The 15057-nt window shown below is 46.7% G+C and overlaps 1 protein-coding gene across 3 annotated transcripts in view; it reads right to left on the reverse strand.

Annotated features, from left to right (window-relative positions):
• The window catches only part of Dapk1 (death associated protein kinase 1), a 150037-nt gene that overhangs the window by 20817 nt on the left and 114163 nt on the right, over positions 1-15057 (reverse strand). For all 3 annotated transcript variants that reach the window (XM_021650451.2, XM_060380545.1, XM_021650452.2), the window contains 8 exons: positions 14889-15008; positions 14334-14432; positions 13153-13251; positions 11971-12069; positions 10849-11046; positions 9394-9591; positions 5972-6070; positions 1627-1704 (listed from right to left, as the gene is read on the reverse strand). In XM_021650451.2, coding sequence (XP_021506126.1) covers positions 1627-1704; positions 5972-6070; positions 9394-9591; positions 10849-11046; positions 11971-12069; positions 13153-13251; positions 14334-14432; positions 14889-15008 — 990 coding nt within the window. The remainder of the gene's footprint in view (positions 1-1626; positions 1705-5971; positions 6071-9393; positions 9592-10848; positions 11047-11970; positions 12070-13152; positions 13252-14333; positions 14433-14888; positions 15009-15057) is intronic.

The following is a 15057-nucleotide window of genomic DNA, read 5'->3' on the forward strand; positions in this document are numbered from 1 at the left end:
AAAAGATGACAGTTCCGGCCACAGGACTTCAGGGTTTCCACCACAGTTGCCAAGGTCCATTCTGAAGATGCTCTTCAGGATGCTGTGCCAACCACAGAGTAAACCATGTGGTGCTTACTGTGTGCAGGTACTGTTCTCAAGCCATCATTTACCTCAGTCTTTCAGCCCTCATTACCATTCTTTGAAGTGGCACCTCTTACCATGGGTCAAATGCAGATGCCGAGGCACAAGGCTGGTGAGCAATGGGCCAATTCATCCAGCAAGAGCTTCATGGAGATGGGTTCAGAATGCAGGCCACGTGTGCTCTTTACTTTGCTACAAATCAGAGTCACTTCAGAAGAGGGACCCTCGATTGAGGAATTGCCTCCATTAAACTGACATGTCTGTGGGGCATTTTCTTTTCTTTGTTGTTTGTTTTGTTGTTTGTTGTTTGTTTTTCAAGACAGGGTTTCTCTGTGTAGCCTTGTCTATCCTGGACTCCCTTTGTAGAGCAGGCTGGCCTTGAACTCATAGCAATCCACCTGCTTGCTCTTCTGCCTCCCTGAGTGTTGGGAACACAGGCATTTGCCACCACACCCAGCTCGGCTCATTTTCTTGATTAATGATTAATTTGGGAGGGTCCTGCCCACTGTGCGTGGTGCTACCCCTGTGGAGGTGCTCTGGGGTTCTGTAAGAAAGCAGGCTGAGCAAGGAATAGGGAACAAGCCAGTAAGCAGCACCCCTTCATGCAAGGAATGGACGTCATGTCTTCCTGAATGCTCTATAAGATCACAAACTGAGCTACATCCCCAGCCCCAGGGTAAGGGTTCAAATGTGCAGATAATTTACCTTTTCATCCTTTTGCTTCAGCCTAGAAACATCCCAAGCATTAAACTCCTGTACTTACTCTGTCTTTGTAAATATTTCCAAATGTCAACCACCATCCTGTTCTCTATGACAATTTGCTATGCATTAGTGTTGGTAGCCTGCATGGTCTAATTTTTGCTACTATATTTTAAATAGAACTGCAGTGAACATCTTTGTGTGTTAACAAATACATCTTAGCCAAAAGGGTTTGGCATTTTTTTTTAAGTCTCTAGATGCATGATGTGGGTTGCAAATCTTGCACCTGTATTTACCTATTTTTCTCTTTTTATTAACTTTATAGTGCTGTGATTAAACAGGAGCTTAGCTGATACCTGGAAACTCAAAACAAACGAGGAAAAGGGGCATTGTCAGTGTCCTTCCCCTGTGCTCTGGAGGTGGTCAGCACAGAGAGGGCTGGGGAAACAAAATCAATGCCTGGTGCCTGTGGAAGCCAGCAGGGACTGCTGTGTCTCCTGTGAACATGGCCTGGCAGATGGTTGTGACCTGCTGTGTAGATGCTAGGAATTAAACTCTGGTCCTCTGCAAGAGACACCAGTGCTCTTAACCACTAAACCTATTCCTCCAGCCCCCAAATTTTGTTTTCACACCAACTGTAGAAGAAACCTTGTAGACACTTATAGAAGTGTACCAACTGATGGGCCAAGGGCAGACAATGTTCCTAAATCTATGTCCTGTGTCTTTTCTAATAGTTCACAAGGACAATACTGAGAACTTCTCAGATAAGCAAAAGCCGAGAACCACAGGTGGAGGAAGGCTCACCTTTCGAAGTCTTGCCAGGAGCCCTGCCACGTGCTCGTGCTGTTCTGACTTGGCAAGGTCCTCTGCTGTCTTGCCATCCTGTAGGAGACAGATGATCAGTGTCTCTGCCCTGCAAAGCACAGATGCATGTGACCCCAACACACTAGCTCAACGCAGAAACAAGCTGGGTCAGAGGAAAGGCAGGTAAACAGCATGTCCTGGCCTACTTCCCTGTCTGGGGAATCCTTATTTTATTTGGTGGCTCAGGAAAGAAAGATGCCAGAGCAAGGAATGCAGCAGTGTCCTGTGGTGACAACAGTAAGAGGTTCAACCCACAGACTCGGTGAACACTCATCCTCTGGCTCACAGTTCCCTGACTGAGCCCCTGGCTCTACTGCAGCAGTCAAGAGTGTCTCCTTCAGTGTCAGCACCTGTCTTTCAGCACTCACACATACAATCCTGGCCCTCAGACTACACCATGGCTTGTAATCACTGTGCCTTTCAAAGAACGCTGAGCCTAGCACAGTTTGACTTTTAAGGTTGCTGACAAACACAAAGCAGGGACCTAAGGGCCCACAGCACTTCGACATTTACTGCTTAATTAGAGATTTTCAAGGAGCTATGGCTTCCTATGAAGAGATTTATTCTTGTTTCTATACCATGAACACACATATCTGCTGAGAACCTTCCAGTCCAGAACTGGTCCAGGTGGCACAAGCAAGACCTCACAGTCCCCCATGGGGACAGGAGCTATGGCCATGCCCGTTCCACACCACAGGAATGGATTCAACTGTTCAGCTGAACTTTTCTACAGCCCTAAAATGCAATTTTCAAAATATATAAATATATAATTTTCTAACAGAAGAAAAATAAGTCTATGGTTTTATTATCAGTATTTGGAGGTAAGACATCCCATGAAGGCTTGGGACACCCGAAGTCTATCTACGTGCCAGCCTCCCAGCAACTCAGTTCACGTTGCTCTTGAGACACACATGGGTCTCTCTGGACCAGCAAATCTTAATCTTGGTCCTACTAGACTGTGTGACTCCCTGCTGTGGAAAGCCATTATCAGACTTACACAGTGTCAAAAACACCTCTGCCATCTACCAAGGCGCCAGTAACATTCTTCAACGACATCTACAGAAAATCTCTGTGTCTTCTGGGGCAAAACTGTTAGGCTAAGAATGAATGTTTGCCCCAGGCTGAAGTTGTGGCCTAGGTGTGTGTTACTCAGAGGGGCTATAGAATCAGGGCCATGCCATTCTTACTGTGTCCCTGAGATAGATCCAACAGGCAGGCCATGACTTCTCCTTTGCTTGGGCTGAACCGAGAGCTCCTTATTGGATACCATACCCCCAACTGAGTAAGAGTTCCCATCAAACTGTCTCCTGGCTTCATTTGCATGGAATGCCTTTGGTGATGGTGAGCCTTGAGGAAGAGGAGCAGGATATGGGTGCCTCCGACTTTCCAAGGTGGCATCCAAGGCTGAGTTCTGAGGACAGGGAGGTTTGGAGATATAGAGGAGGCCTAGGTGTTCAAAGTGAAGCTACAGGCCTGGGGCCCAGAGAGTAGACAAGGAGGGCTAGATAGTAGGGCAGGTTCCAGGAAGGAACCGAGCAGAAGAGCCGTGGGCAGGCAGAGGCAGAAGACTGTCAGGATGAGAAGCAGGATTACCAGGAGCCACTGGCACTTGGTGATCAGGACAAGGGAAAGAGAGAAGTCAGAGAAGGGTTTCATCCAGAGAAAGGAGGCAGCATGGAGTCAGGCCACTTCCTGGGGTGGCTCTCAAAGTTGTTTCATGAATGGATCCACAAAGGTCCTATACATGATTACACCTCGATCATGCTGATCATGCACTATTTCATTTTATTCTGGAGACAGGGTCTCACTATGTAGTTCTGGCTGGCCTATACCTTCCAATGTAGACAAGGCTGGCCTCAAACTCAAAAGATTTGCCTTCCTCTGCCTCTCAAGCACTGGTATCAGAGATGCGCACCACCACACCTGGCTGCTTCTTCTGTAATCTTTGTTTTAGTTTATAATAAAAGAAACAACTCCCACGAGGTTACTGTTGCTTTTGCTGAGTCAGTGGTGGAGGAACACAAGCCAGTGCAGAGTGAGGGTGGGAGGCAGGAATGCTCAGAAATCACTCCGAGCATATGAGGAGAACAAAGGCCACACTAAGGGGCGCTGTGGAGACACGTGTTATTTCTACAGTCTTCCCAGCAGCCAGAAAGTTACAGCTCAAGCTGGCTTCCCACAGGGCAGCAACCCAGCCATGGGTCTGAAATGTGGTCCCAAAAAGATGACTATCAGTGCAGGACATACAAGGCACTAGAAACTCGGTAAAGTTAGGAGAATATAAAAAATATTAATAATCTGAAGATACTCCTGTTGAAATACTACTTTGCATGCAGTGCTGAAGTTTTCATCTTTCTTCTTCTAGAAACTACAAAACAATAGACATGTTCTGGGCTTTGTCTTTTGGCGATGTCCTCAGTACACAGTCACCCCACTCGTCACACAAATTGCTTCCACTGGCTAGGAGGCCAGATGCCCCCTGAGCCTTCTCACTGGTGGGAGGCTGTATCTCTAGCATGGTAATCCTTACAGCGGTGGCCACCAAGCTCAGGCCTCTGTATCTGATGCTTTTTATAAGCCCCTGCCCACTTCCTATCTACTCAGTTCCCAGACTCCATGACCAGCTCCTGCAGAGGGGTCAGCTCCACATGCTTCCCAGTCCCAACTCTTGCTCCACCCAATGACTACAAGTTGGCTATCAAGGCTCTTTGATCAGTATCCCACACTTGTTTTCTAGACATTTCCCTGTGTCTGGTATGTGTCTGAGTAAACATTGAGGCTAAGTGAAGGGCTCTGAGGTGCAGACAAAAAACCCTGAAGAGCTCCTCTAGAAGCTGGAAGAGATGGGAAGACAGAAGAAGTTTGGTAAGAACAGGGTGGAGGTGGAGAGCGGCAGAGAGAGCTACTGCAGAGTGAGTGGGAAGAGCCATGGGCTCACAGGGGAACATGAAGAGGCAAGAAGCCACACACACTTCTGGCTCCTACAGCATCTTCAAAGTCACCCTGGTCTTTATTTTCCTCATGAGATATCATCTGAGACAAAGAGATATTTTTTCCTCTCTTAAAAACGTAGTTGACACTTTATTGCAGGATAACTAGCCTGTGGGTAAATGCTGATGATGGCAATTCCGGCCTAGCAGGTCCTTGTATGGCCAAGGTAAGCAAGTGCCCTGAGAAGTACACCCGTTCCATGCACAGCACTCTTAATGTCTGTGGCTACAGAGAGCCCAACGCTGCACAGAACAGACTAGTTACATCTTGTAACAGATACTTCAAAGACCTACACTCAGACAGGGAAGAATCGTACTGCATCGAAGCTCAGGACACACACCCTCTGGAGGACCATCCCTAGAGGTCTGGGGGTCTGCAGTACCCACAACCAAAGGCAATGGGTATAAGTGAATGAGCATGGCTGTGCTTCATGGAAATTTCATTTATAGAAACAAGTGGCAGGCTGGGCCAGCTCAGTTAAGACCTTGAAGATCTCCAAGAACCTCAGAGCCCCAGGTGAACTGCAACATCAAACACCACACGTGACCTTCAAGACTGACCCTCAGCAAAGTTCCCATCTATGAATATGAAGACCACCCCCGCCCCATACACAAGCAATTAACACACTGTTGGGCCAGCAACAACTCAAGCAGTAATTCACGGCCACAACTGCCACCTTGCCTTATCGGCCACACTCTTATCTATGGTAGCTTATGAAATGTGAAGCAAAGGGTTTCTTCTGTCTGGGGGGTGAGGGTGGGGGTAAGGTGGAAGCCTGGAATGAGAAGTCAGAGAAATGAACTATGTCTTACTGAAAAATAATTTTCAGGCCCGGCAGCAAAGGCAGACTCTAAACAGTAGGCACCAGACTTTTGCCTCTAGGCTGCTCATGACCCCCGATGTCACACAGAAGATCCAGCTCCTCCCACAGTGCACTGGGCCCCCTGTGTCCTGGGGCCAACAAAAAACACTTATGAAAGAGAAACCCATACATGGAATAAAAAGCCAAGCGACACTGTTGTGTAATACAGTAAACAAAAGGCCAGTGCAAACCAGCAGGTCACTGGCAGAGCAGGGCTGGCGAAATGAGAAGAGGATGAAACATTAACTAGATATTAAACTGGGTCTGTGTGGGCAAATGTTTATGTAACTGCAGTGGAGGGTTAGGGCTTAATAGCAGCCTGTCTGCTTTAGAATGCAGTTGCCAGGCAATACCTTTCTCCCCATGCCCTTGAGGCATGAGAGGTTTCCATGGCTCTCTGCAGCCAAACACCTGCACCTGCCTGGTACTCACCGAGGTCAGAGCCTCCACATTGGCACCCATCAGACAGAGGTAGCGGACCACATCCAAGATCCCGTTGTTGGCTGCAAGGTGGAGAGGAGTCCGTCCATACTGGGAAGAGAAAGAAAAATAGCAGAGGCATTTTTCATGGTTGCTGCCTGTGAAAGCCCGAGGTTCACAGCCATCCTTATTGGGAGAGAAACAGTATTACGTAAGGGGCCTGGGTCCAAAAGAACTAAACAGGAGGCTCCGGCTCCTACTGAGGCAAACCTGGCAAGCAGAACATTTTCAAGTACTTTGAAGTTGAAAGACTAGCTTCAAATACACCTTCAGAGGATGAATGAGGAGGTTAGCCTCTGGTTTTCCAAGTTTTCTGCTGTGCTGCCAGAGAGCAAGGCAAGAGTGTGAACACCCAGACATGCATGTGTACCGGTACCATACAATTCAGATTCACACTCCAGGGACTGAGGAAGAGGACAGCTGCGGAGGGCTCTTTAAGGAGGTGAAGCTTTGAGGCCACGCCTACAATGCTTTTATGCCTGTGGTTCTCAAACTATGCATCAATTCCTTGGGGTGCTGTAGTGAACCCCCAAGACTAGTGAGGGCTAGCTCAAGGTTTGAAGAATATATGGTGAATATTTCCTCCAAGCATCTCAGAGCCGAGGCATTAGGCTGTCGGCTTTCCACTCATTGGCCTTAGGAGTTGGTAGCTGCTACCCTGAGTAATAATAATAAGCAAAGGTTTTGAAAGTAGGATCTGGAGAAATGGTTCTGCAGTTAAGTGAACTAGGTGCTCTTCCCAGGGACCTAGCATTCACATGGTGGCTCACAGCCATCTGTCACTCCAGTTTCAGGGGATCCAGCACCCCATGTGACTCCAGTTAGCACAGGCACACACATGGCGCACAATCACACATGCAGATGGGGTGGGAGGCACCCAATTCTAGTCCACAGTTAAGCAAGCTGGCTCAGGCACCGCACAACCCCTGATGACTGTGGGCCTATAAGGGTGAAATTAGAACAAGAGATTTCTTTCCTGAAAGAAAGATGTTTTGTCTTTTTCAAAGGCTGCTAAGTTTGGGGCTAAGATGCTCCCACAATCACAACAGTGAAATAGCAAAATCATTTGCTCAGCAGGAGCGATCAATAAAAATCATGGAGACGCTGTAGAGGATGCCAGTAGTCAAAACTTGGGAATCTCTGCTTCCACAGTATTTATTTTTACATGGGTCAATGCATTGTCATCTTAAATGTTTAAATAGGGGTGTGGTAAAAAAAATTTAAATCCTCAACATCACTACACCTCTTCCCCACAATCCCCTGCTCTGAGCTCTCTCTACATGTTGGAGCCTTTTGTTCCTAGCTCTTCTCTATGACTCTTTAGTAAGAGGCTGAACCGGCTAAAACATGATCATCTGACAATGGTGGTTTTGTATCTGTAAGTACCTTAAACATCTTTCCCTCCTCCCCTGAATAAAGAAAGAGAAAGAAATGGGCAGAGGATGAGAGAGGGGAAGGGGGGCATCTAAAGGTATGCAGGATAGACTTGGTTCACAGCATCATGTGGGGAGGTTGAAGAGGTGAAGTCTGGAGCAGGTGAGTGAGTCACCAGGGCTTTACCTCTCAGGAGCAGGGCAGGCCTTGAAGGACTGCATAGGTTACAGAAGTGACTCTTACAAAGCAAACTCGGCTTCCTCCTGTGTCCCTCCCCAGCCTGACATCATTTGGCATGCCAGAGCACAGCCATCAGGTTCCACTCCACACAAGTCTGAACCTGGTGCAGATCTCAAGCTGATACTGAGCTCAACAGAGTAACAGAATCACCCACCAAAGTCCCTCTGTGTCATCCCAGCATCGTATATAATGGAAACACCAAGTTCACTAACCACTGTGACCAGTTTCCATCACATGAGCCAAGTTTCTGGCTTGCCCACTTTTGTGGCGCTGTGAACAGGACCATGGGCCTCATGCTTGCAGCCCAGGCCAGTTGTTTTCAAACACAGAAACAGACTTGTCTTGTTGGAAGTTTATTTGTGTTGGAGACAGGCTCTCTGCATGTAGCCCAGGCTTACCTCAAATTCACAATTCCGTCCACACAGTTCTGCCAGCACACAGGTGCTGGGAGTACAGCCGTGCATCAGCCCAGTAAAGCTGGATTTTGTAATGAACACGTTTAACAAGATTTTGCCTTTAGGCACAAGCTAAAATATGCTTTGCTTTGCTTTGTGTTTTCTGGAGAGCAGGAACTGAACTCAGGGCTTTCTTTGTTCAGACTAGGAAATCCGCTGGTACAGCCCAAATACTATGCCTCCCCAGGGAAGGCTGAAGGTGGTTTAATAAGCACATGTTCACTGAGGCCATGATTAGCCCACTGAGGGAATCCTAGAAGGAGAGGCATTTGTCTTCCCTCTTAAGCCACTTACATAACTATCTTGGCACGGTTAGGAAAGGATAAACCAAGACAACAAGAAGCAGCTAAGACCCAGGATGTCACCTTTGCAGGGTCCCAGAGTATGAGGATTACCAACCTCAAATTCCACCACAACTAATCACATAATACGCAAGAGGAATGACAAGACAATTCTCCAGATGTTTCATGCATTAATTATTTTACCTCAAACAAATTATCATGAACCCTACGGCACCATATACATCATGCATAAACAGACATTTCCCACAGTTAAAATTAGCTCGGCCTGACTTCCTTTTGAACATGTCCTTGGGAAAGAGTGTGCCCACCTTGCATACACTTGCACAACTGACGCTACACAAACATCTAAATGCTCTTATTTTGCACTGCAAATGTGGATGGGATTCAGGGAAAAGAAGGTGACAGCCGAAGTCCAGAAATCTGCACTTGGGGCTTTTCATGGACCAAGAAAATGATATTTATTTTCGTTGCTTTATAATTTATAAGGTAGCAGTATTCCTTTACTTGCTTTTTCCAAATTTGCTTAGTGTATATGCGTGCAAACATACACAAATGTGTTAGCAACTTCTGCCCACAGACAGCTCAACAGAGACAAGTCAGCCAATACTCCTGGAAACCTGGATAAAAAACACAGGATCAAGAGTATTTACTGAAGACTTTGTGCTTCAGAAGGAATGCTACATTTGTACCATGACCTCTGATTCTTCTTGGAAACATGAACACACATGTATGTATGTACATGCACAGGCTCCTGTACCCCTGCATGTGTGCTCATTTATTCTACAAGCAGAACAGTGGGAAGCCAGGATAGGCAAGAAGTACACATTAATGGCACTGTCCTCTAGAAAGCGGGTACATGTGATTGACAACAGTCTTCAATGATGATGGGATATTATAAACATGACATGATAATATAAACATGATTATATAAATATGACAAAAACCCAGCAACAGCATCTGGTAGACCCAGTGGGAATCTGGGGATCCTAGCCTCTCCTTGTACCTTGTTTGAAATGTCCAGATTGCAGCTGGCTTCACAGAGGGCCACCACGATAGGCGCGCTTCCATCTTTGCAGGCCACGTGCAGGGGAGTGTTGCCATGCCTGTCTTGGAAATCCACAAAACAGCCATGGCCAAGGAGGGTCTTGATGACTTCCATCTGACAACGCCTCACAGCAAGATGCAGGGCAATGTGTCCATCCTGGAACCAAACCCAAAGTCATGAGTGCTTCTGGCTTAGGCCTTCAGCCCAACTCTTCCCTGTGTGAGACTTAGCTGTAAACAGGATGGCTACTACATACACACCAAGACTGTCAAAGGTCCTTGTCTGGACTCTGGAAGGCTGGGGCTTTATCTCTCCCACTCTGCACAACTGAAGCCTGAACTGACCACCTGCTGATTCTTTGAGGTTGAGGCAGTAGATCAGCCAGAAAGACTCTATACTTCTATCTTAGAATTGATAAGACATAATTAACTGTTGGTATGTCAATTGCCGGTGAACAGATTTGAAAAACATTTTTAAAGCATTTGCACAGCAACACTTGCTAAATTCTTGAGCAGATAATCTACTACTTTATTTTGCATCAGAAAAACATTGAGAATGTGAGGAGAGAATTTCTCCCAGGGCTGGTGAATGCTCAGAAAGCAGATACAAGTTGCTTAACCTCTGCACAGCACAGAAATTGGCCTCAGAACTACCAGCAGCCCAATCAGGACCCCTGGGGAAGAGAGGTGCTGAGTGCTACGGGCAAGCAGAGCTTTCCAGCCCATCTCTACAGGTTCTGCATGAGTTTCTATACCTGACATCATTGGGGCCTGGGAATGTCTAACAGAAACACTAGCTCTATTTACTAGGTGCCCGGAGCAGATACCCAGCCCAATCATCGCAAACAAAATATGTCTCCAGAGACCCACACACTGTTTCAAGGCACCGCTCCACAGAGGCGGGGTTGCAATGTGAACTACAAACACCCCCATGGTAGCCCCTGGCAGTGATGGCTACGGCACCATCACTGTCTATTTAAGTTCAAACATATTGTGTTGAATTTGCTTAAGGAAGAAGGGAACACTTGATCTAGAGGTAAAATTGTGAAACAAATAACAGTGGTTTATTGTCTTTTTACAAAAGAGCAGGTGGCAAAATAAACACCTATTTCTACATGTGTCTAAAAACTGACACTATGGTGCCACTGTTCCTGCTCCAAAATTCAAAACATTAGAACACAGCCAAACAGCTCTCATAAGTCCTAAACTTAGTTACTTGCTACCAAAAAAAAAAAACCTCTAAAGAATTACAGAGAACTTTTGGAACCAAAGAAAGGAAGAATCACAGTATTCTGGGTTCGTTATTCTGGGTTCATGTTTGTTATCTTAAGGAGTCAAGTAGGCAAGCCTCCTGGGCCCGCTAGCCCACCAGCTCACTTCACCGTGAGCGCCAAACATTACCCCCATAAAGCACCTTGTCAGAAGCATTCAAGTCAGCTCCGTGTTCAACCAGACACTCCACAATGTCATGGTAGCCCCTGGCAGAAGCTGTCAGCAATGGGGTCTCTCCTTCCCGGTTCTTGATGTTCACATTGCAGCCAACTTCACAAAGGGCTTTAGCCACGGAGTAATAGCCATGCCAGGCAGCACAGTGCAGGGGGGTTTCCTCTTCCTGGTCAGGTCATGATCACAGAGGAGGGAAATGCAGACGGGAAAGAAAATACAGAGAGCAAAATCAAGGCCATGGAGGACAGAGATTGCAGACAGTGTGGCCAAAAATAAATAAATAAATAAATAAATAAATAAATAAATAAATAATCTTAAATAATGGCAGCACTGAGAGCCTCTGTCATTAAGAGGCAGATCCAGTGTGCTCTCCCTGGTCGGCCTGTCCCCTCAGCAGGCATGCTAAGAGAACTAGGCTTTCTCAGCATTTTACAGACAGCACTACTGGAGCCCCAGTGAGGCCTGGCGCAGGCTCCTGAAGAGTGAAGCTTTCACGTGGGTGGACTTAGAACATCGTTTGGCAAAATTGCCTTTGTCTATCTAGAATCATCACTGGTAGGAAAGCACTCCTCCGAGCATGAATTATTCTAGCAGTTTCTGTGCTTTGATTTCTGCCAGGTATGTAACTCCAGGATGAGTCAGAGGACCACAGTGAGCTATCATGATGACCTTCCTGTAACTAGTCAAAAGAGTGCTGGCCTGAGGCTCATGAGGACTGAGAGGTTTGCACTCCGTCAGTATCGTCAAACGTCCATCTGTCTACGAGGTTCCACGAGAGAGTGGTACTTATAAACAGAAATTCTAGACTCAGACTGGGTAGGGTTCAATCCCTGGTCCCATCAGAGACAGCAAGCCATGGAGTTTTCTCAGCTGCAGAGCATGGGTGCTGAGAACACAGGGTGGCCCTGAGGTTTAAACAGGTGAATGAGAGGTTGGACGGACGGGAAGCTGGCTGCAGACTGCTCTCTGAGGGCCCATGCTCTGCAATGGATGATAATACACCTAAGTCAAGAGGCCTCCATGAGTCATCTGGGTCACCCAGCTACTGTACACGGAGGCCTTCAGGCAGGGATTTGTTCCCACAGCCTACCTTGTCTTGGAAATCAGGATTAGAGCCAAAGCTGCACAAGAGTTGAACCACATCTGCATGGCCATAGCGAGCTGCCACGTGAAGGGCTGTCTCTCCAGACTGCAAAAGAAGTACACCCATGATCTAAAGACCAGAGTTCAAAACCACTTATGAGATAAAGAGCGCTGGTCCCATACCTTCACACCCTCCCTCAAGCCATTTATTCCACAGAGATTAAGGGCAGGACCTGGGGTCAGGGAACCCATAGGCAGCTAGTGTTGTATCCTCACACCTGGTTCATCTTGTTACAGAAAACAACTTAGTGAGGATTTACCCTTTACCATGAGGGCCATGCTCTACCTGCTTCCTGAAGACATGCTTCGAGCTGTTGGACTTGAAACTAGCATTCTCCTCCCTCTTCCTGTCCTTCTCCCTCTCCCTCTTTCCCTCCTCTCCTTGTCCAACTTTCTTTCTCCCTCTCTCTCTCTCACGTACAATCCCCTTTTAAGATCAGGCTCATCACCCTGCAATTATTCAAAAGTGAAGTTTTATTTGTTAGCAACTTTCTCCCTTCATTGCCTTATCTGTGCTCAGAAACATATTTCTTACACTCTTGGAGATTTTAAAGGAACTGACCCCTCAACAAATCTCTGTGAGTAATAAATACAACTCCAGATGTTTTGCTTATGTCTGCACCTCCCCATGTCAGGCTATGCTAACTACAGAAAATACACTGTCTTTTCAACTGGCAGAAAAACTACTATGATGAACTTATGTGCTGCTGTCCAGATCTTAATTACCTCTTGAAGCCATGTGCAAAAAGCTTGGTCACCAGGCTGTGAGTGGAGGAATCTTTAGGGGGTAGAGGCTAATGGAAGTTAGGTCACAATAAAGGAGAAATTGTGGGTATCTCTGTCTCCCTCCTTCCTGGCCACCATGAGGTGAACAGCCTTGCTCCACCACACGACACTAAACACTGTGCTTCACCAGAAGCAGAGAACCTAGGGTAGAAACCCCGAGTAAAGTGCAGGGCCAAGTCAAGCCACGGCCAAACAACAACAGAAAAGCTTCAACTTTCCATCCTCTCCTGGAGGACTGGATCCTCAGTCCTTATCTGTGGGTCAGTTCTGGTGCACCAGGCAGGCCACCACTTCAGTGTACCCCTGATCGTTTCCTCCTGTTCCTCCAAAGAGGAGAACTTACCTTGTCTTTAACATCCAGAGGGCATTTGTTCTCATTGAGGAATTTCAAAGTGTCCACATGGCCATGCCGAGAGGCCCAGTAAATGGCATTGGATCCTCCCTGCAAAGAGAGCAACCCAGAGTCACATCTAAAACTCTAATGCACCCGGACCAGGCGCTCTTTAGAACTAGTGTGTTGTTTCTTGTGTGATAACAAACTCCAAGCAAGCCTCTTTGGCTTCAGGGTTTTGATAATTACGCTGTGGTCATGAACCATGTTAGTAACAGGGGAGCCTTACTGGCAAGGTGAAGGGGGTTTTCGGTATTATCTTTGTACCTTTTTTAAAAAATATATATATGTATTTCAATGTAAAAACAAAACACTTTTTTTTTAAGCCTTCATATCAACCTCAGCCTTTTTTAACAGTTCCCTCGGAATCTGCAGAGACTGACTTCAGTTCAAGCCTCTATACAAGTGACCAAAAAAGAAAAAGAAAAAAAAGAAAGAAAGAAAAAAAAAAAAACCACGTGTGTTCAAGGCGCTTCTGTACAATGATGCAGCTTGCATAGAACTGGGCTCATCCTCCAATGCACCCTAAATCACCCGTGAACCACTCATAACCTGGTGCAGCTGGAATGCCACGGGAGCAGTTGTTATTTTTCATCACCTAGACACTAATGAGAAGACAAACATTCTGGATATCCCCCCCCCAACAAACACTCTTGTCCACATTTGATTAGAACAGGGATTGAGTGTGTGGATTCTCAGGGACAAACTACAGTTTCTATGGCAGCTTGTGACAGCTCCAGGGCCACAGTCATAGACTGTCCCTCAAGGACAGCTGCATGTATAATGTTATCTGCACCAGGATGGGTGTCCACGTCCAGAGGCACAATAAACACACAGGCTAATTAATTTCCGAGTAGATTAACTACACAGTAAAAACTTTTCCAAGTGTGAACTTGTAACACTGTTGAATAAATGTGATCCTAGAAGCAAGAGGCCACAAGACAGGAGCAGAGCCTGCAAGGGAGGTGAGGGGCACCTTACCCTGGTAGTGTCAGCCCACACAGGCTCTTTACACTCCCTTCTCATGGGAAATGACACAACTAGACATGCTCTCCCACCTACTGCATCTACAGTGAGGAAGACATTTGGGAATGCATGCAATGAATTCATTTTTAATGGCACAGAATTATGACCTTATCCTGGACATCAATCCTTGAGCCTCGTTTCAGGAGTAACTGTAGCATCTGGATATTCCCACAGCCAGCAGCAATCAGTAACGGAGGTGTTCCATGCTGCAAGAGAGAAAGAACATATTCTGTTTTTTTCAGGTTTGGTAGGAAAGGGAAAGCCCACACTGTCATGGATATCCTTGCCCTGCTGTGTCCACACCGGACCTTGGATCTCCACAGGCACAAAGTTTGGGTGACAGGAAGGGAACACACTGTCAAGAGGACAAGAAGCCCCTCCTCATTCAGACTGACACTCAATGATGGTGCTGCTATTGGTTGGAGAAGAGCCAGAACTTCAAAGGTGCAGGAGCAACTGGGGTGTGAAGGAAGGCTCTCTAGGTAAAATGTCCTTATTTGTGTAACTCAAATCACTCTAAACAGAAAGGATTTTCCCACAGAATGGAGGTTCTATTTGCATGGTAGGGTTGGAGGAGCAGCTGGGTTCCCTTGGAACTTGGACTTCTGGGTGCACAGTCTGAGATGTAATCCTCTAGCATCCCTGGCAGAGGAGAGCCAGACCTTGTTGGGCTGGTTGACGTCATAGCTGGACAATGAGCCCAGGAGGTGCTGCAGGCCTGGGACGTTGTCATCATTGATGGCATGGATGATGGCTTTCATCACAAAGGAGTCTTCCTCATCCTGAGAGACAGCGGAGTGGAAAGAGTTAGCATACTGGCAAGACTCTCGT

This window comes from Meriones unguiculatus, chromosome 3 (genome assembly GCF_030254825.1).
Source record: "Meriones unguiculatus strain TT.TT164.6M chromosome 3, Bangor_MerUng_6.1, whole genome shotgun sequence".
Taxonomy (NCBI): Eukaryota; Metazoa; Chordata; class Mammalia; order Rodentia; family Muridae; genus Meriones; species Meriones unguiculatus.